Source organism: Hemitrygon akajei, chromosome 2 (assembly GCF_048418815.1).
Source record: "Hemitrygon akajei chromosome 2, sHemAka1.3, whole genome shotgun sequence".
NCBI lineage: Eukaryota > Metazoa > Chordata > Chondrichthyes > Myliobatiformes > Dasyatidae > Hemitrygon > Hemitrygon akajei.
In genome coordinates, this window is record NC_133125.1 from 100,023,310 (window position 1) to 100,044,477 (window position 21,168).

The 21,168-nt window shown below is 41.0% G+C and overlaps 1 protein-coding gene across 2 annotated transcripts in view; it reads left to right on the forward strand.

Annotated features, from left to right (window-relative positions):
• The first annotated feature begins 17,958 nt into the window (after positions 1-17,958).
• acvr2aa (activin A receptor type 2Aa) overlaps positions 17,959-21,168 on the forward strand; it is a 145,106-nt gene continuing 141,896 nt past the window's right edge. The window contains exon 1 of one of the 2 annotated variants that reach the window (XM_073026022.1): positions 17,959-18,426. In XM_073026022.1, coding sequence (XP_072882123.1) covers positions 18,372-18,426 — 55 coding nt within the window. In that variant the 5' untranslated portion in view covers positions 17,959-18,371. The remainder of the gene's footprint in view (positions 18,427-21,168) is intronic. The other variant, XM_073026030.1, reaches the window with a different exon arrangement.

Here is a 21,168-nt window from a genome sequence, read left to right on the forward strand (position 1 = left end):
AAATTCCACACCGAAAGCACCCAAGGTCAGGAATGAATCCAGGTCCATAGCAGAGCTGATTTTGTAACTGCTTTAAATGGAACACTGATAAGGCCAGATGTGGGCCTGGCCCTTGTCAATCTACTAGTGTTAACTATGTGCTGCCTTCACCTGCATGAGGAACTGCTGGAATGTGCCCAACAATGTGGGTGTTCCTGGCATGGTTAGAAAGATAGGTATGTGTGTTTAAACTGTGCAGTATGGGTGTGAGTGCTGCAATACTGAGAAACACGTGTGGGTGTCATGGGGACATAAATATTGGACTTTAATCATAATCGAAAAAGATCGTTGTTAGGTGACGGTGGAACAGAGTTTGAGTTGATTTTGGGAGATGGAATTTGCTGATTTTATTTTAGTTATTTTGCGATACAACATGGAGTAGGCTTTTCCAGCCCTCTGAGCCAGCAACCCCACAGCTCTGATTAACCCTAACCTAATCACGGGACAATTAACCTACCCAGTATGCCTTTGGACTGTGGTGGGAAAACCCATGCATTCCACGGGATGTACAAAGACTCCTTATAGAATGGCATGGGAATTGAACGCTGAACACCAGAATATCCGAGCTGTAATAGCATCGTACCAACCGCTACACTACCGTGGCTTCCCTAACTTAGAATTTGTGAGAAATCATTCAACCTTCTTGAGCACTCAGGGTGCTTCATTCAAAGTTCAAAGTAAACTTATTATCAACATACATATATGTCGCCATATACAACCCTGAGATTCATTTTCTTGCAGGCATACTCAATAAATACACTATAGAATAATAACCATAACCAATGAAAGGCCACGCCTATTTGGGCATTCAACCAATGTGTAAAAGGCAACAAACTGTGCAAATACAAAAAGAAAGAAATAATAATAATAAATAAATAAGCAATAAATATCAAGAACACAAGATGAAGAGTCCTTAAAAGTGAGTCCTTAGGTGGAAACATTTCAAGACGGGGTGAATGAAGTTATCCCCTTTGCTTCAAGAGTCTGATGGTTGAGGGATATTAATTGTTTCTGAACCTGGTAGTGTGAGACATCTGGGGATTATAATTTGAAATACACCTGGATGGACTATCTCCTTTTTTCTTCTTTTCTTCTTTCTTTTCTTTCTTCCATTCTTGATGCTAACCACTCGGTTACGGCTTGTCGTCAGCAACCTAACTGGCTTCCAAGGCCACTGGCAATTGCCCTCCATACCCCTCCCATCCATCTATTTATCCAAGCTTCTCTTAAATGTTGCAGTTGAACCCGCATCCACCACTTATACTGGCAGCTCAGTCCACACCCTCATGACCCTCTGAGTGAAGATGTTCTCTCTCAGGTCCCCATTAAATATTTGACCTTTCACTCTTAACCTGTGACCTCCAGTTCTAGTCTCACTGAACTTAAGTGGGAAACGCCTGCTTGCATTTACCCCTCAGAATGCATGTGAGATATCATAAGGTCACAGTGGTGTTGAAATATTAAGCTGGCTGCTCTCTACCCTTTTTTTCATTTTTACTCTTTAAACCAATATCAAAACTTCTAGCTGTCGTTGGAGCAATGAATACCCACTCCCCTTAAAAGCTACCAGATGCGGATTCAATAAACAACAGTTTTATTTGGTGCAAGCTATTCTCAAAATGACACCCAATGGATAAGTGCCAATGGCAATAATAACAGAATGGTTGCTGCTGGTTTCACACTAACTATCATGAGAGAGAGCTGAAATCATTGTATTATGTACAACCTGCACTGGGTCAATCAGACACAAGTGATTCACACATTGCAATTTCTACCATATATAAATTTCCCAGCACTTTCAGTTTTTTTTCCCAAGATCTCCAAAGAGTTACAGCAAAAAAAACACAATTGAAAAAAGCTATTATACAAAGCACAAAAATATTGGTAATACAGGGGAATTCTAAAAGTCTGCCTCACACCAGAGATTTGTCTCAGAGGTTGCCTTCAGAGTCAGAATCAGGTTTAATATCACTGGCATATGACATGAAATTTGTTAACTTAGCGGCAGCAGCACAATGCAATACATGATAAATATAGATTTTAAAAATGTGAATTACAGCATGTATATTAAGTAGTTAAATTAAATAAGTTGTGCAAAAACAGAAATTTTGAAGTAGTGAGGAGTGTTTATGGGCTCAATGTCCATTTAGAAGTCCCATGCCAGAGGCGATGAAGCTGTTCCTGGATCACTGATGTGTACACTTCAGGCTTCTGTGCCTTCTTCTTGATGGTAACCATGAGGACAGGGCATGTCCTGGGTGGTGGAGGTCCTTAATGGTGGACACCGCCTTTCTGAGACACCGCTCCTTGAAGATGTCTTGGATACTACAGAGGCTAGTGCTCAAGATGGAGCTGACTAATTTCACAGCTCTCCGCAGCAAACCTCAATGCTGTGCAGTAGCCCCCCCCATGCCCAGATCGGACAGTGAGGCAACCAATCAGAATGTCAGAATCTCTAAGAATGAGCAAAACACCAGCTCACTTTCAAGTTAAGCAACAGAAATTCACTTTGGGATTCATTTAAAATTTCTGGAATGCTTGAATAATGCTTCCTTTTCAGCAAGGCCTACATTGTAGCAGTAATTAAAAATCCAATTGATATAATTTCACTGATGTGTACACTTCAGTATAAGAATAGCAACTTCCTCCCCTCCTCCATCGGATTCCTGAATGGTCCATGAACACTATCTCACCATTTGCTTTCTTTTCAAAATTCCAAAGTTCAAAGTAAACTTATTATGAAAGTATGTATCTGTCACCATATACTACCCTGAGATTCATTTTCTTGCAGGTATTCACAGGAGAACAAAGAAATGCAATAGAATCAGTGAAAAACTATACACTAAGACTGACAAGCAACCAGTCTGCAAAGGAAGACAAATTGTGCAAATACAAATATAAAACAGAGAATAATAAATAAATAAACAAACAAATAGATAGACTGTGTGACTATATGGAACATAACTGTTGAAAATAAAACCACATTAACAATTTAAAAACCATAAGGCTATATAATCAGTTTATCTTTTAAATTATTTATTGCAATTTGTTTTTTGTAATAATTAAACAAAAATCACTAACTAACTCAAAAATAAATATCATAACTTTTATTATATTTCTAGTGATATAACTCTAACGCTATCTACCAATGTTAGCTTTAACAATTGATGTTCAGCAATTCTGCCTCATATCTATGGGCCTCTCAATTTAATCATGTAGCACTTCTCTTTTCAGTGCCATGTGTATGATGGTGGCTTTTTTTTCTGCAGCAGTAAGTGATTATGATTTTTGGGACAAACTGAATCACTCTGAAAATTTAAATTGGCACTTCTCATTATGAATCTGTTTCTGCTGCTAGCTGTGCACATGGCTATGAAGTGTGCCTCTGATGGGCGATGTTTACGATGTCAAAGTCCCGAGTTCATTTAAGTTTAAAGGAGATTTACACGGTAAATTTTTTTTAACACACAGAGCGTGGTAGCTGCCTGGAATGTGCAGTCACGAGGAATGGCAAAAGCAAATTTAATGACGACATTAAAGAGAGATTTAGATAGGCACATGAACAGGCAAGGAATGCGGGATGTAAACCATGGGCAGGCAGAGGGAACTTATTTGGATTGGCATAAGGTTGGCACAGACTTTATGGGCTGAAGGCTCTGTTTTTGTATTCACTCACCAACAACCAATCACAGGCTTGTGAGTCACCCTATCCACCCGAACTATCAGTTGCATTGACCATGTAGTGATCAACAACCCCTGACACCGATAACAGATTCCCCTCCACCAATCACAGATCTCTGATTTGTTCCTCTGTGGCATCTGACCACTGGAATGAGACCCATACCGATCTCTCGATCTTGGCCTTTCTCCACAGTGCCCCACCTAGATTACCTGTGTTCCTGTGACACACAAAATGAAGGGATTAGAATCAAAATCAGGTTTATGATCACATGTGTTGTGAAATATGTTGTTTTTTGGCAGCAGTACATAAAAATTACTATAAGTTACAATAAGAAATATTTTAAAATAAGTAGTGCAAAAAAGAGCAAAATGTAAGATAATGTTCATGGGTTCGTGCACTATACAGAACTCTGATGGTGGAGGGGAAGAATCTGTTCCTAAAACATTACAGCCCATCATGGGTAAAGCCCTCCCCACCGTTGAGCACATCTACATGAAACGTTGTTGAAGGAAAGCAGAGTCCATCATCAGGGACCCCCCACCACCCAGGCCATGCTCTCTTCTTGCTGCTGCCATCAGGAAGAAAGTACAAGAGCCTCAGAACTCACAACATCAGGTTCGGGAACAGTTATGACGCCCAGCCACCGGTCTCTTGAACAGAATGGGACCAAAGGGGATAACTTCACTCAACGTCTCTTGCCGCATTACTGAAATGTTCCCACAACCTGTAGACTTGCTTTCAAGGGCTTTTCATCTCATACTCTCAACTGTTTATTTATTGATTTGCACAGTTTGTTGGGTTTTGCACTCTAGTTGATGCCAAGTTGGTGTGGTCTTTCATGGTTTATGTTATGGTTATTATTCTATAGATTTATTGAGTATGCCCACAGGAAAATTAATCTCAAGATTGTATGTAGTGACATATAGGTACTTAGATAATAAATTTACTTTGAACTTTGAGTGTGCGTCTTCAGCTATCTGATTGCGAGGGTCCTTAATGATGGATGTAGCCTTCTTGAGAAATTGCCTATAACAGATGTCCTCGATGGCAGAGAGGCTAGGGGCCGTGACGGAGCTGCTGAGTCTACAAGCCTCTGTAATATCTTCGATCCTGCACATTGCTGTATCCACACAATACGCTGATGCAACCAGTCAGAATTAAAAGTTTGTATTATTGTGGAAGGCCATTTTTCTAGCACCTGACTTCTTGGACTCAGACTGCAGCGAGCAACAGATTAACTTACCCAACTGGATGCCAATAATTTTCAATGCCACATTACCTTGCGAACAACTTGTCGGTTTTAAATGACACGTTGTACAATTCTCTGTTCACGCGTTCCATTCAGTTAAATGTTCAGCTATTTTTATATAGTCTGTTTAATGTATCTGTTGAAAATTAGGATAAATTAACACAAAAAACAAAGGTTGCTAAAATGCAATTAAGATTCTAATTAGCAATTTGTGGCATCCTGAAGAAATCCTTTTGTAAAAAATCATTATTTCTTTAACATATTTATGTGTTTGGTCTGATGTTAGTGGGAAGTTTGGTACAATCATTTGTACGAGACAAACTCTGGAAAATGGTCAGAACACACAAAATTGGGGGCAATATACATATTTGTAATGTGTTGGTTAATTAATAGAAAACAAATAGTAGGAATAAATATTAGATGTTTTCCATCAGAGCTGCTCACAAGGGTTGCCTTCTTAATGGTGCCATCAGAAGTCTGTTCAGAAAGGGTTAGGTGAGGGAACACACACTAGTCCTCATCGAGGGATCAGCAGTGGAAAGAGTGAGCAGTTTCAAGTTCCTGCGTGTCAACGTCTCTGAGGATCTCCACTGGACCCAGCATATTTATGCAGCTACAAAGAAGGCATGACAGTGACTATATTTCATTTTGAGTCCGAGGAGATTTTGTATGACACCAATGACACTTGTAAATTCCTACAGATGTACCATGGAGAGCATTCTAACTGGCTGCATCATCATCTGGTATGGAGGGGAGGGGCACCACACAGGATCAAAATAAGCTTCAGAAAGTTGTAAACTCAGTCAGCTCTATCATGGGCACTAGCCTTCCCAGCATCCAAGACATCTTCAAGGAGCAAAGTGTCAAAAAGGCAGCATCCATCATTAAGGACCAATTGACTGATGATGCAATAGCCACAGCTCTATACACTGTCCTTATACATCCGGAGAAGAAGGATTCTTATGTGAGAGTGCTGTTCTTGGACTATAGTTCAGCATTCAACACCACAATTCCCTCCAGGCTTGACAAGAAGCTCAATCTTGGCCTTCACCTGGATCCTGGACTTCCTGTCAGATCGCTGGCAGGTGGTAAGAGTGAGCTCTCTCACCCCTGCCCCTTTGACCCTCAACAAAGGAGCCCCCCAGAGCTGTGTCCTAAGCCCCTTCATTTATTCTTTGAATACCCATGACTGTATAACCACCCACAACTCCAATCAGCTAGTTAAATCTACTGATGATACTACACCAATTGGCCTAATCTCAGCCTACAAAGAAGTCATCACCTTGACACAGTGGTGTCAAGAAAAAAACCTCTCCCTCAATGTCGTAAAAACAAAGGAGTTGGTTGTGGATTACAGGAGGAATGGAGACAGGCTCACCCCTATTGACATCAATGGGTCTGAGGTTGAGAGGGTGAACAGCTTTAAGTTTCTCGGCATAAACATTATCAAGGATCTCATGTGGTCTGTACATATTGGCTATGTGGTGAAAAAGCCACAACAGTGCCTCTTTCACCTCAGATGGTTGAGGAAGTTTGGTATGGGCCCCCGAATTCTAAAAACTTTCTACAGGGGCACAATTGAGAGCATCCTGACTGGCTGCATCACTGCCTGGTATGGGATCTGTACTTCCCTTCATCACAGGACTCTGCAGAGAGTGGTGTGGACAGCCCAGCACATCTCTAGATGTGTACTTCCCACTATTCAGGACATTTACAAAACCAGGTGTGTAAAAAGAGCCCGAAGGATCATTGGGAACCTGAGTCACCCCAACCACAAACTCTTCCAACTGTGCCATCCGGGAAACGGTACTGCAGCATAAAAGCCAGGACCAACAGGCTCCAGGACGGCTTCTTCCACCAGACCATAAGACTGCTTAATTCATGCTGCCGCAACTCTAAATCCATGTTATATTGACTACCCTGTTGTACATACTATTTATCATAAATTACTATAAATTACACAATGCACATTTAGACTGAGACGTAACGTAAAGATTGTCACTCCTCATGTATATGAAGGATGTAAGTAATTAAGTTAATTCAGTTACCCAGGAGTTACCCTCTTCTCATTGCTGCAACCAGGGAGGAGTTACAGGAGCGTCCCTTCTGCCATCAGATTTCTGAATGGACATTGAACCCATGAACACTACCTCACTATTTTTTTTTCTCTTTTTGTACTACTTATTTAATTTAATTTTTAAATACCTATATGCTTCTTACTGTAATCTACAGTGTTTAAAATGATGTATTGCAATGTACTGCTGCCACATAACAAATTCTCACGACATATTGCAGCGATATTAAACCTGATTCTTAATAAATGTGCCCTTTTCACATTGGCAGGCTGTGATTAATACATCATCACAGGGATCAGTGCTTGAGCACTGAATATTCAAAATCTTTAATAATGATTTGACTGAGAGGATCAAATGTAATAATTCCAGGTTTCATGATGACACAAAAATTACATGGATAGCAATGAGGATGCTGCAAAGTCTTTCAACTGGCCCTACCTATGGTTAAATTTGGTAACTTCAACTAGTTTGCATCGGGGTTGCATAGGCAATGAAAATAAAATAATTTCTTTGATACTAATGTAAAGTAGACCATGATACACTGTCTTAAATTAGGACAGCTTCAAAATACTAAATTCAGCCTTATGCTCCTGCCTAAGAGTAAGAGGGAAAAAGTATCAAAGTTTCGGGCTCCTGATGATCATTTGTAATCTTGACAGAAAAGCATCTTTGACATGAAAGCAGCAATGTTTGGCTTGGGACTTGTGGTAAGGCATATTAAAGGAGAGAGAGGATAAGTTCAAAGGGATTGTGCAGGGCAAGTTAACTCAGACAGTGCTGGGTGCCTGGAATGCACAGCCATGGGTGGTGGTGCAGGCAAACAGGAGGGGTATTTAAGAAACTTGTAGAAATGCAGGGGATAGGGGAGAATGTGGACATTGTGTAAGGAGAACCTACGGTGATGAAATGCTTTGAGAGGTTGGTCATGGCCAGAATCAACCCCTGCCTAGTAAGGACCTGGACCCACTGCAATTTGCCACAAAAATTGAATTAGAATGGAATGGACTTTACATCCTTCATATACATGAGGAGTAAAAATCTTTACGTTACTTCTCTGTCTAAATGTGCATTGTGCAATTTATAGTAATTTATGCTAAATAGTATGTACAACAGGATAGTCAATATAACATGGAGAAACAGTTGTGTCAGCACGAGTTAATCAGTCTGATGGCCTGGTGCAAGAAGCTGTCCCGCAGCCTGTTGGTCCTGACTTTTAAGCTGCGGTACCGTTTCCTGGATGGTAGCAGCTGGAACAGTTTGTGGATGGGGTGAATAGGGTCCCCAATGATCCTTCAGGCCCTTTATACACACCTGGCTCTGTAAATGTCTTGAATAGACCATGACCATAAGACATAGGAGCAGAATTAGGCCATTTGGCCCATCTAGTCTGCTCCATGTTCAATCATGGCTGATCCTTTTATTTTTCCTCCTCAACCCCATTTCCCAGCCTTCTCCCCGTAACCTTTGATGCCATGTCCAATCAAGAACCTATCAATCTCAGCCTTAAATACACCCAACAACCTTGCTTCCACAGCTGCACATGTCAATCAATCCCACAAAATCGCCAACGTCTGGCTAAAGAAATTTCTCCACATCTCTGTTTTGAATGGACACCCCTCTATCCTGAGGCTGTGTCCTCTTGTTCTAGACCCTCCCACCATGGGAAACATCCTTTCCACATCTACTCTGTCTAGATCTTTCAAAATTCAAAAGGTTTCAATGAGATCCCCCCTCATCCTTCTAAATTCCAGTGAGTACAGACCCAGAGCCATCAAACATTCCTCGTATGATAACCCTTCCATTCCTGGAATCATTCTTGTGAACCTCTACTGAACCCTCTCTAATTCCAGCACATCTTTTCTTAGATGAGGAGCCCAAAACTGTTCACAATACTCAAGGTGAGGCCTCACCAGTGCCTTATAAAGCCTCAGCATCACATCCTTGCTCTTGCATTCAAGATCTATTGAAAGGAATGTCAACATTGCATTTGCCTTACTCATCACCGACTCAACCTGCAAGTTAACCTTTAGGGTGTTCTGCACAAGGACTCCCAAGTCCCTTTGCATCTCAGATTTTTGGATTTTCTCCTATTTAGAAAATAATCTGCACAGCTGTTTCAACTACCAAAGTGCATGACCATGCATTTTCCAACATTATATTTCATTTGCCACTTTCTTGCCCAGTTTCCTCACCTGTCTAAGACCTTCTTCATCATACCTGTTTCCTCAACACTAAATGCCCCTCCACCAATCTTCATATCATTTGCAAACTTGGCAACAAAGCTATCTATTTTATCATCTAAATCATTTATATACAACATAAAAAGAAGTGGTCCCAACACCAACCCATATGGAACACTACTAGTCACTGGCAGCCAACCATAGAAGGATCCTTTTATTCCCACTCGCAGCCTTCTTCCAGTCAGCCAATGCTCTAACCATGTTAGTAACTTTTGTGTAATACCATGGGCTTTTAACTTGGTAAGCAGCCTCATGTGTGGCACCTTGTCAAAGGCCTTCTTAAAGTCCAAATATACAACATCCAATGTCTATCCTGTTTTCGTGGGACAGGATTTTCCCTGAAGGAAACCATGCTGACTTTGTCCTATCTTGTCCTGTATCACCAAGTACTCCATTACATCATCCTTAACAATTGACTTTATCATCTTCCCAACCACTGAGGTCAGGCTAACTGGTCAATAATTTCCCTTCTGCTGCCTTCCTCCTTCCTTAAAGAGTGGAGTGACATTTGCAATTTTCCAATCCTTTGGCACCATGCCAGAGTCCAATGAATTTTGAAAGATCATTTCTAATGCCGCCACAGTCTCCTACGCCACCTCTTTCAGAACCCTAGGGTGCAGTTCATCTGGTCTGGGTGACTTATGTACTTTTAGATCTTCCAGCTTTTTGAGCACCTTCTCCTTTGTAATAGTAACTGCACCCACTTCTCTTCCTTCACACACCACAACATCTGGCATACTGCTGGTGTCTTTCACAGTGAGACTGATGCAAAATAGTTAGTTCATCTGCCATCTTCTAGTCCCCCATTATTATTTCTCCTGCCTCATTTTCTAGCGATTTTATATCCACTCTCATCTCTCTTTTATTTTTTACATATTTGAAAAAGCTTTTACTGTCCACTTTATTATTTGCTAGCTTGCTTTCATATTCCATCTTTTCCCTTCTAATGATTCTTTTAGTTGCTCTCTGTAGGTTTTTGTTTCCACATTAGCTTTGACTCGCCTCATCAGCCATGGTTGTACTATTTTACCATTTGAGTATTTCTTCACTTTTGGAACATGTCCTGCACCTTCCTCATTTTTCCCAGAAATGTACGCCATTGCTGCTCTGCTGTCATCCCTCTGAGCAGCTTCTTCCAATTTACTTTGGCCAATTCCTCTCTCATACCACTGTAATTTCACTTACTCCACTGAACTACTGCTGCATCAGACTTTAGTTTCTCCCTATCAAACTTCAAATTGAATTCAATCATATTCTGATCACTGTTCCTGAGGGTTATTTTACCTTAAGCTCCCTAATTGCCTCCAGTTCATTACATAATACCCAATCCAGCATAGCTGATCCCCTGGTAGGCTCAATGACAAACTACTCTAAAATGCCATCCCTTAGGTCAGGGGTCGGCAAACTTTACCACTGAAAGAGCCATTTGGACCCGTTTCCCACAGAAAAGAAAACACTGGGAGCCACAAAACCCGTTTGACATTTAAAATGAAATAACACTGCATACAACGTTTTTTTTTTGCCTTTATGCTATGTATAAACAAACTATAATGTGTTGCATTTATGAAATCGATGAACTCCTGCAGAGAAAACGAAATTACATTTCTGCATGCAACAAAAACATTTTGAACTCCGAAAAAAAGACGTTGGGTTGAAGGTTACTTTTAAGTAAAATACTCAATGTCTATTTGAGTCCTTCTTGTATTTATGAAAAACGCCGAACTTAAATTGTCCGCCAGCAGCAAACCAAAAATAACATCAGCCAGCTGTCAACCTGAAAAATAAAAGGACTATTTCACTGAACAATGAAAAAATATGAATATACGTAAAATAATAGGCAATTAAAATATTTATCATACTTGGTTAATGGGATTTCTGCTCCTGGACCTCAGCGCACAACGTCTGCACATCAGGGCTGTATGACGTCACCTTCATCTTTACACAGGATCGCAAGCTATCATCTGTGAGGCGTGTGCGATGTTTGTTTTTAATAAAGTTCATGTTGGAGAACACCTGCTCACATACATATGTGGATCCAAAGATCGACAGGACTCCAAGCGCATACTTTTTAATGTTTACATAAATGTCAGGGATAGCATTCCATGTTTCGAACACAAGTTTGTCCGGTTTGGGGAGGTTTTCAATATCGCTCCATTTGTGATTCTGAGCAAGAACGGCCTTCTGACGGGCAACATCTTCAAGGTCTGCTGTCAAGCGTCTAAACTTGGACACCCATATGTCTTTGTCAGCTATGTCGGCCAGTTCCATCTCAAGATCAGGTTGACTCACACCTGCCAATGCAGTCGTATTCAGTAGGGATGGATTGATGCTTAGGGGAGTGACCGGGAAGGATAATGTGTTTTTTTCCTCTCTGAACTCACAGAAGAATTTCCCAAACGATGTTTGCATTGCAATGATTGCAGAATGTAAATACTCTGAATTTATCATGTCGTAGGCTTGTTTGAACTCTCTCAAATTGGGGGAGTGAAACAATGTGCCTTTCTGTAAATCTCTGGCAAGCACTGTCAACTTGCGCTCGAATGCCAAAATATCCTCCAACATGTGCAGGGCTGTGCGTCCTTTCCCCTGAAGAGCTGTGTTCAGCGTGTTCAGGTACGCTGTCATGTCTACCATGAAGTGTAGCTTTTCCAGCCACTCTGGCTGTTCCAGCTCAGGAAAGGTGAGCCCTTTGCTGCCCAGGAAAGTTTTCACTTCTTCCAGACACGCGACAAAGCGTTTCAGCACCTCCCCTCTGGACAGCCACCGGACTTTGTTGTGCAGCAGGAGATCAGAATCTGCGCTTTCCAGCTCGACCAGTAACAAACGGAATTGACGGTGATTTAAACTTTTTGCCATTATTTTATTGACAATCTGAATGACAACATCCATTACTTCTGTGCATTCTGGAGGAAATGTTTGAGTGCACAGTGCCTCTTGGTGCAAGATGCAGTGAAAAGTCAGCAGCTTTCTGTCCAGCGACTTCTGCAGTAAAGCCACAAAGCCCTTGTGCGCTCCTGTCATACTTGGTGCCCCATCAGTAGCTACTGACACCAGGTGGGTGGTCTTTATTCCTTTGGCTCTTAAACAATTCAAGACAGCCTCACAGATGTCCTCCCCCCGTGTTTGGCCTTTTAGAGGTATCAACTCAATCATTTCTTCCTGTGGCCTGGCAGAGTTTACATACCGGCAGAACAGCGCTATTTATTCAATATCACCTTTGCCTTTAGACTCGTCACAGGCAATCGAGTAGGCCACAGCTGAATTAATGTCTTTAATTTGCTGTCTTGTGATGTCTTCTGCCATTTTTATGGTTCTGTCTTTGACAGTCTTTGCAGAGAGGGGCATATCCCTGATTTTCTGCACAATTTCACTCTTGTTTTTAAACTCCGTGAATAGATGTTCTGAAATATTAATGAAAGATTCTTTTATATATTCACCATCTGTAAACTGCTTCCCGTGCCTGACTATTTCCTGAGCGGCAACAAAACTAGCATATGTAGTTGATTTTCCAGACTTCATCCACTTCTTGAAATGATTTTTGCTCAGATCAACCTTCCGCATCAGTTCCGAAACGGCTTTTTTTCTCTCATCTCCATCCGGATATTTTTGAGCAAAGGCTGCGTGTTTATTCTGGAAATGTCTTGCGACATTTGACTTTTTGTTGTTTGCTAGTTTCTCATTGCATATTAAGCATACCGGTAAACCAGTCTCGTCAGCAGTGAAAGCAAATGAATCTGCCCACGTATCATTAAACGTTCTGCTTTCTTCAGTCACTTTTCTTTTTTTTAGAATTCTCCATAGTTAGCCTACCTTGGATCAAAAAATTAAAGAAATCGCGCACTGGCGGGTGTCAGGCATTGGTAGTGGTGACGTATATTAATAGCGACAAAAACACGTTTTATTTTGATTGTACAAGATCACCATAATCTTCAAATTTAGAATTACATTTCAAAAACTAACAAACTAATATAAAATACATTTTAATTAAATACTCATCATTTATTTTCCAAAGCCACAGGGAGCCGCAGCACAGAGATGAAAGAGCCGCATGCAGCTCCGGAGCCGCGGGTTGCCGACCCCTGCCTTAGGCATTCAACAAACTCACTCTCTTGAGATCCATTACAAAGCTGATTTTCCCAGTCAACCTGCATGTTAAAATATTCCATGACTATCATAATGTTACCCTTTTAACATTCCTGACACCAAATGTTGTTGCGTGAATGAAATCACCGGAGAGAGTGACTGGTAGATACAAAGCAGCTTCTTTATTCGACAAAGCAAGGTACAGCAGGCATCAGTGGAAAGGTCTGCTGGCCCAATGTTGGGTTCAATATTTATTTGCTAAGCACAAAGGACAATTCCATATTTACACAGTATAGACAATGCTTTCTTTTTAAGCTACATACAAACTTCACACCTTCTGATTTGCATCCATCCCACAGACGCCAGCAACGTCTGGACTGGGATCCACAGCTTTTAGGAAATGCATTGTTCCAAATTAAATCCACAATACATTTTCAAAGAACAGAAGACTAGTAGACAAAGCCATTCCATTTCCTGTTGTAATCTGTGGTCCACTTCCTAGTTACTGTTGGGAGGCCTGTATATAACTGCCATCAGGGCCCTTTTACCCTTGCTTTTTATTAACTCAACCCACAGGGATTCAACATCTTTCAATCCTATGTCACATCTTTCCACTGATTTGATGTTATTCTTTACCAGTAGAGCCACACTCCCCCTCTTCCTACCTTCCTATACTTCCAATACAACTTGTAACCTTGGACATTCAGCTCCCATCTGCAACCATCCTTCAGCCACGAATCAGTGATGACCACAACATCATACCTGAATAGTGGGAAGTTCACCTCTCCAGATGCCGCTGGGCTGTCTGTACCACTCTCTGCAGAGTCCTGCAATTGAGGGAAGTACAGTTCCCATACCAGGCAGTGATACAGCCAGTCAGGATGTTCTCAATTGTGCTCCTGTAGAAAGTTCTTAGGACTTGGGGACCCACACCAAACCTCTTCAACTGTCTGAGATGAAAGAGGTGCTGTTGTGCTTTTTTTTACCACACAGCTGGTACAGTATGTACTTGAGATCTACAGTGAAGGCAATCATGTGTTATCGAGTTAATAATAATCCATAGCATTGCATGGCTTGCTAAATCAACACTTATTTCCATTTATTCAACATCTATTTCTATCTTCAATATCTCTATTTTTCCTTTTCAGGATTCTTTTGAGGACCCTGACCTGGGGTTACACGCTGACTACGGTTCTTTGCGGGAATGGGACCCGCTCTCGGGGTTTCACAACTGGCCGTTGTTCAGCAGGCCAAGGGCTCGGCCTAGGAGCTCAGCTTGCCTTTGAAGGTCCGGGATCTCGGGGCTCTGGAGGTTATCGGGTTGGTGTCACGGCGGGAGATCCGCATGTCGTCGGGGGAGTTGGAAAATCTATAGCTGTGTGCCCAGAGACCCGAGATCTTTGGACACAGAGCTTGAAAAAAGTGATGCAACTGACGTTTAACATTGTAAACCAGCGAGTCATTTGTTATGTCTCCTCCGCTTGCTGGGAAAACGGAGACATCTCTTTTGTGGTAGAAATGGTTAAAACTAGTGTCTGATGGGATACTTGGCGAGAATGGCCTTGGATGATAAGCACAGTACCAGGAACTCCAATTAATAAGATAGTAGGCCCCTGGAACCAGGAGGGAGAATGCGTCTAGGGGTAAATTATGAGCCCTGGTAACAGGGAACAAAGAAGACTGTTAGACTTGCACTGAGAGAATAATTGACATGTCTTTTAAATGATTGATCTTGCACTGACCGTGGGATGCAAAACAAAGTTCTGTGAAGTTGTTTGTTTTGCTGTATAAATATGAGCTCTGTACAGCCTAAAAATCAGAGTTCTGGTGGCAGTGGAGACTGCTGTAGACTCAGGTTAATAAACTATTATGTTAATAAACTCTTAAAACAAAACTCAAAGCCACTCTGGTGTTCTTAGTGTCTCTACAACATCTTTCTCCCTTATTAGGGAGAGAGGGAGAGCCTGTGGTGAACAATGTAGTCTTTGGGGTAACTGCAAGTCAGTGTCTTTGCTGTTGCTTTGCTCATGTTTGAGTGCTCGGTGGCGGATGCCGATGCTTTATTTTGCCGGTGAGGGGAGGGGGAATTAATGCTTGTTACTGCTTACGAGTGTGAGGGAGGGGAGCTGGGGGTTCCTTTGGGGTTCCTTTGGGGTTCTAACATTTAACTGTCATTCATTCTTTGGGGCACTTCTCTGTTTTCGTGGATGCTTTGCGAAGAAAAATAATTTCAGGATGTATATTATATACACTTCTCTGACGTTGAACGTACCTCTGAAACCTTTTATTTGTGACTTTGATAGGTACAGTATTTAGATTTTCAGAACCATGTGGATTAATCTTATTTTGCAAGAATAGGAACAGGATGGAGAAAAAAAATGTTACAAAGAGCTCTCAGGATTGTTTCTGAAACAAAATATAAATACATAGATAGGTAAACAAACAAACAGAGATACATCAGTTCCAGCACAACTAGCCAGCATCACTTAATAACCTTCTAACTGCTACGTCTTTGGACTGTAGGAAACCCACGCAGTCACCGGGAGAATGTACAAACCCCTAAGAGACAACAGGCAGGAATCGATCGCTGGTCATTTGCGCAGTAATAACATTATGTTAAGCGCTACTCTACCGAGCTGCAAAATCCACTATCACACAGACTACGCTTGTTATTTTCAAACTTTCCAACGATCTTATGAACGTGAAAAGTAACCAATGAGGTCTATGATCTATAGCGGTTCACTGATACAGGGACGTTTCAGATCTGCCCTTTCTCCCGGGCATTATACAACTACCGTAGGGTGGTGTCAGATAGCAACTGGAGGCGTTACCTGGAGCAACGCTGCCTTTGAAGTGTAAAACGCTGAGGATGAGTGCAATAAAAGAACAATGATAATCCCACTCTCATTTATTCCTCCATGAGGCCTGTCCTACGGTGGCTGCACACATGTCCAGGCGCGGTGCCATCTAACCAGCTAGACTGCCTGCCTCTCTTCCAGATGTCCTCCCGGGAAGCACACGCTAATAGAGGAACTGGAATGCCTCTTCATCGATATCCAGCATAACACCTTAATACATTTTACGTTTTATATTAGAAACTGCAGTGCAGAAAAAAAATGGAACACTGTACCAAACCTGTGCCTCTACACAGACTGAAATCATCTCTCCCATTCACTGCGTCAAAGAGTACAGTACCAGACCCGGGCAACTGAAGAAATGGCTCCCTCTCAGGGATTCTAATTTATCTCCCCCATCACATACACACCCGTTCTCTTTGTTCAACAGACACAGAGTCGGATCGGTTCCTAACACTTGCGCCCGTGGGTGGCATTTTCATTAAATATCTGTTTACGAGCTTTGAGAAATGGGTCCATAATTTCTCACCTGCACGGATCCTAACCAGCTATATTGATGTTTGGCTTTCAATTGCTCTCGGTACCCTTTGCTTCAGATTTTAAAAGCAGAAAATAAACTCAGAAGTTTGTACTTGCATAAAAAAAGCTGCAAAGACCTACAAGCCTACCTAACCGGACGGTGTATGGGAAATTTCGAGCTGGAGGTAGAAAATAATAACGTATAAGCTCCTGGTTACATCCTGTGACAGAATGTCCGGTCTTGAAATCAAACAAAAATATTTAAAAACTCGGTCTGCTTTTCAAAGTATATATTATTCTCGACCCCTTTCCTTCGTAAAGGAAAGCAACGTGTTGCGTTGAAAGCCAATGGCATTGAAAACATATACCGTATTTCGACAAGAGACAGCTAGTCGAGGAATCTTATTACTCTGAATGTTGACTTGGCTCAGCTCCCGACTCGGCAGGATGACAAGAATGTAACATAGGAATAAACAGAACGCTAGCTATTGTGTTTTCAGGCTGGTCTAATAATAAACACGATGCAATAACTTTAACTATCTTTATTGCTAATACTTTGAAAAAGTAGCAACTTCTTGATGTTATGTTTGAGTGACAACAACACTTTTTTGAGGTAACAACATTCCAATGTTCAGCACCGATCCCAAACATGTTTTGCAATCATTTCCTTCCAGTCATCAGATTCCTTTAATATTATCGTTATCGTAAATCTGGCATTTCCCGGCCCTCTCGCTCAGCCAATCCACTTCCACGCGTGTAAATCACAGAAATCACAGTTCCCCGTGAAGGGATCACGTGAATGTCAATCACGGCTATCAAGTTCGGTTGAACTTGGGCCGCTAAAAAACATTGACGACGCGGGCGGACACACACACACACACACACACACACACACACACACACACACACACACACACACACACACACACACACACACACACACACACACACACACACACACACACACACACACACCAAAAGCCCCTCCCACACTGCTGGAAGGTGATTGGTCCGCATCCAATAATAAACGCGCCTTTTGTTGACGATCACGGGAGGAGCGAGCATGTCAATCAGGGTGACGTAAAGCGCAAACGTGGCATTGAATGGCTCGCTGCGAGTGTCAATCAAGGCCACGGCCCCTTCTCTGATTGGGAGGCGAGCCTCCCTTCGTTAAAAAAATCTCTAGGGTGAGTGTAAAGGGGGTGGGGGGAGGAAACAAAAACAAGTCAACGCCATTTTGGACTTAGGCCTACTTTGCTAATTATGAATTCCGGGAGACTTCGAGTACACCATTCCCATGAAAGGAGCTGAGGATTTGTACCGTGGCTTTTCTTCCATCCTTCCTCATCCTTCTATACGAATTGCGTTTCTTTTTGTTTGCACGGTCTTTGATCGACGAAACTAATTCTGTTGATGTCTTTTTAAAAAAAAACCAAAGTGTGAGCTGCTCAAATTCCTATCTTTTGTGAATGAAGTTGCCCACTGAGGAAGAAAAAGGTGGATCGCAGCCAGTAACTAGTCAGGAGACGTGGTGGAGTCGCAAAGAATTTTCTTTGCTTTGGAAGCGAAACAGCGAACGTTGTTATCTCAATTAGTCTATTTTCTTAAAGCTGTCCAAAAACTCAAACCATGGGAGCTGGTACCAAGCTTGCGTTTGTTGTGTTTTTGATATCGTGCTCTTCGGGTAAGTAGTTTGGACTGGTGGAGATTTCATTTTAATTAATCGGTTGCTTATAAATGTTACAAATAAGGGATTTTATCTGTTTTGGTCGCTAATATCAATGTCCTAGTTTTAGTGCAACGTGATTGCTGTTCAATGAGTAAATTCTGTCAAATTGTGGCGTACATGTGCGAGGTTTTGAAGCGTGGTGTTTGTGTGTTATAATGATATGTATCGTCTATTGCTCAGAATGACTGTTCGTTGCTGGCAAACTTACTAAATGAGCAATGATATTTCGGTTATGCCAAATATATCTGAGAATAGTTGTTCTTATTCACAAAACGGTTCTGTTTTTGGTCATTGCCGTATTATCCATAAGTATACCCACCGTGCTTGCATAACCTGCTAAAGACAAATCTTTTTCCCATCACGCTGTCATCGACCTGCCTGATAGGTCTCATTGTAGAGTGAAGCATTTGACTTTTAATATCTAACATGCATTCTCATTTGATAAGAAATGTATTTCAATCAGTTCTGTTTCATTGGTTATCAACATCTTTCTGTTTAATATTCGACTATCTACGTTTATAACCATTTCCTCTCCTTATTGAAAAGCTATTCTGAAAAGTTTATATTTTTCCAGCCCCCCCCCCCCCCCCGAGCGTAATCATTTTGTGATTACTCGAGTTGTAAAATTTGATTGAGAGGAAGTGTATAAAGCGCTTGGAGCTCCTGCTAGAAACTGCACTTTTACGAAAACCACATTTTAAATGTTATTATTTTTAATAAGTTAGTCTTCGGTGTATTAGATGGTTTCTTCCTTTCATTAAAGGGATTGGTGCTGTTGTTCAAAGCAAGCTTCTCACGACCCGCATTGCAACTGTTCAGAATTAATTCATTGTTAATTTTGATATTTCAATAATTTTGCTTTGTAAATATCGCACTTTTTTCGTGTGCAACGCTATTTGCTACGGGCACGATCTGGCGTAGCGTCAACACTCCTTAAGGTTTTTTGGTGAATTTTATTAGGTCGGTGCTGAATGGCTGCAATGCCCCATTTGTATCAACATGTTTCACGTATACATTAAATGAAAAAGAAATTGATGAAACGAAAGTCAGTATCAATACGCCGTTTGATGTTATATTCCCGGTACTTTTTTTTTGCTTCTCTGCTGTAGTGTATTTAATCAGTATTTGGAAGTACTTTTGAATCCCTAATTGTAAGACGACAGCCACAAATCGTTAAGAATTCCTGTTCCTGGCGTCTGCCAAAGAGATGAAGCCTCTGCAGTGTTTAGGGACGGGTCCACGCTCGGAAGAAAGCGTGGTTAAAACTAATTGTAGATGCTGACAACGCACAAAATATCGCACGGATGCAGTTTATTGTCAATTACAATATTTTAACTTTTAAAAATGGGCGTATCTGACTGAAACAGTTATTGAAGATTATTCCATTATTTGCGTGAGAACTAGAATATTTTTTTGAAATACAAAGATAAATGTAAAATCAATTCAAAACGAGGGAGTTAAGTTTTTAGCAATCTGGATTTGCCGGCAATTCCAGTAGATTATTTGTTTTATGGGAGTAACAATATCGTGTCCAGGTTGTCAGACGAAAACGATGAGGATTTCCGTACTTAAACTTGCAGTTATTGAACTTAACAAAAATTTTACAATGGAAGTTTACGTTAATTATTATTCGCTTCATTCCACTTTTTAATGTTGGAGGACAGTTGTAACTTTTCGAGGTGGAGTATGCATAAATATTGTTTCGTTTAGGCCCTTCTGTTATACCTGGACAGTTTATATAGCTTTTCGCTTGAGTAACGAAAATAGTAGGCCGCAGTTTGGATTTTAACTGACAATTTGAAACTGAATATTCTGTGTGATTTATAATAAAGTTTGCATTATGCGGGGGGGGGGGGGGGGGGGGGGAGGAAAACCAGATCAGATTTTAGTGCTTATGAAACGGTTTCATTGCGTTGCATCATTTAATCTGGTTTACATCGATAGCACTCAATCTGATCGACAAGTAAAGTGTCCGTGATTTTATGTAGATATTGTTTATCAGTGCTTAAGTTGCTGTTAAACTTCTGTTCATGTGCATTACATCCAGTTATTTTTTACTTGATTTAGTTGGGGTCTGGTGTTTTCCTGTATGGTGTACCAGTTTTGAAAGATTCTTTGGCTCTGCTCTTGAATGAATGTGGAAATTTTAACTAAAGTTAGGCAGCGATATGAATGCAATTATAATACTGTGGTACCTTCATGCAAAATTTTGTGTGAGTAATTAAAATAAGATCAAACCATATCCATAATGTTTATCTTTGTAATGAATGGCATTCTGTTTTAAAGCAACATCAGTTACTGAATTTCGAACTACCCAGTTGAAATGATGTCAAATTATGGCTCGCCAAATAATGAAAGATGTGTTTGCACACTTTTCTATCTGTTGTAGTTTATTGTATTGCAAAACTCATAGTGTTTTAAACTAAACTGATTAAGTACTTGTTGTTTTGCCTATGCACCTAATTTGTGTGAGTGGGAGAATGGGGAGCGTGTTGTGAAATTCTTATCAATGTAATAACAACGGTTGTCATAAGGAGTTAGACTAACAGACCTATAACTATCCATGGTAGTAGATACATGTGTTTGTCAAACATTGTTTGCTACCAGTTCCATTGCACGTATTCGTAGTTTGTCTTTAGGGTTGGCTTTAGTTATGTCCTTAACAAGAGAGCCATGGTTGGACAATAGTAGATTACG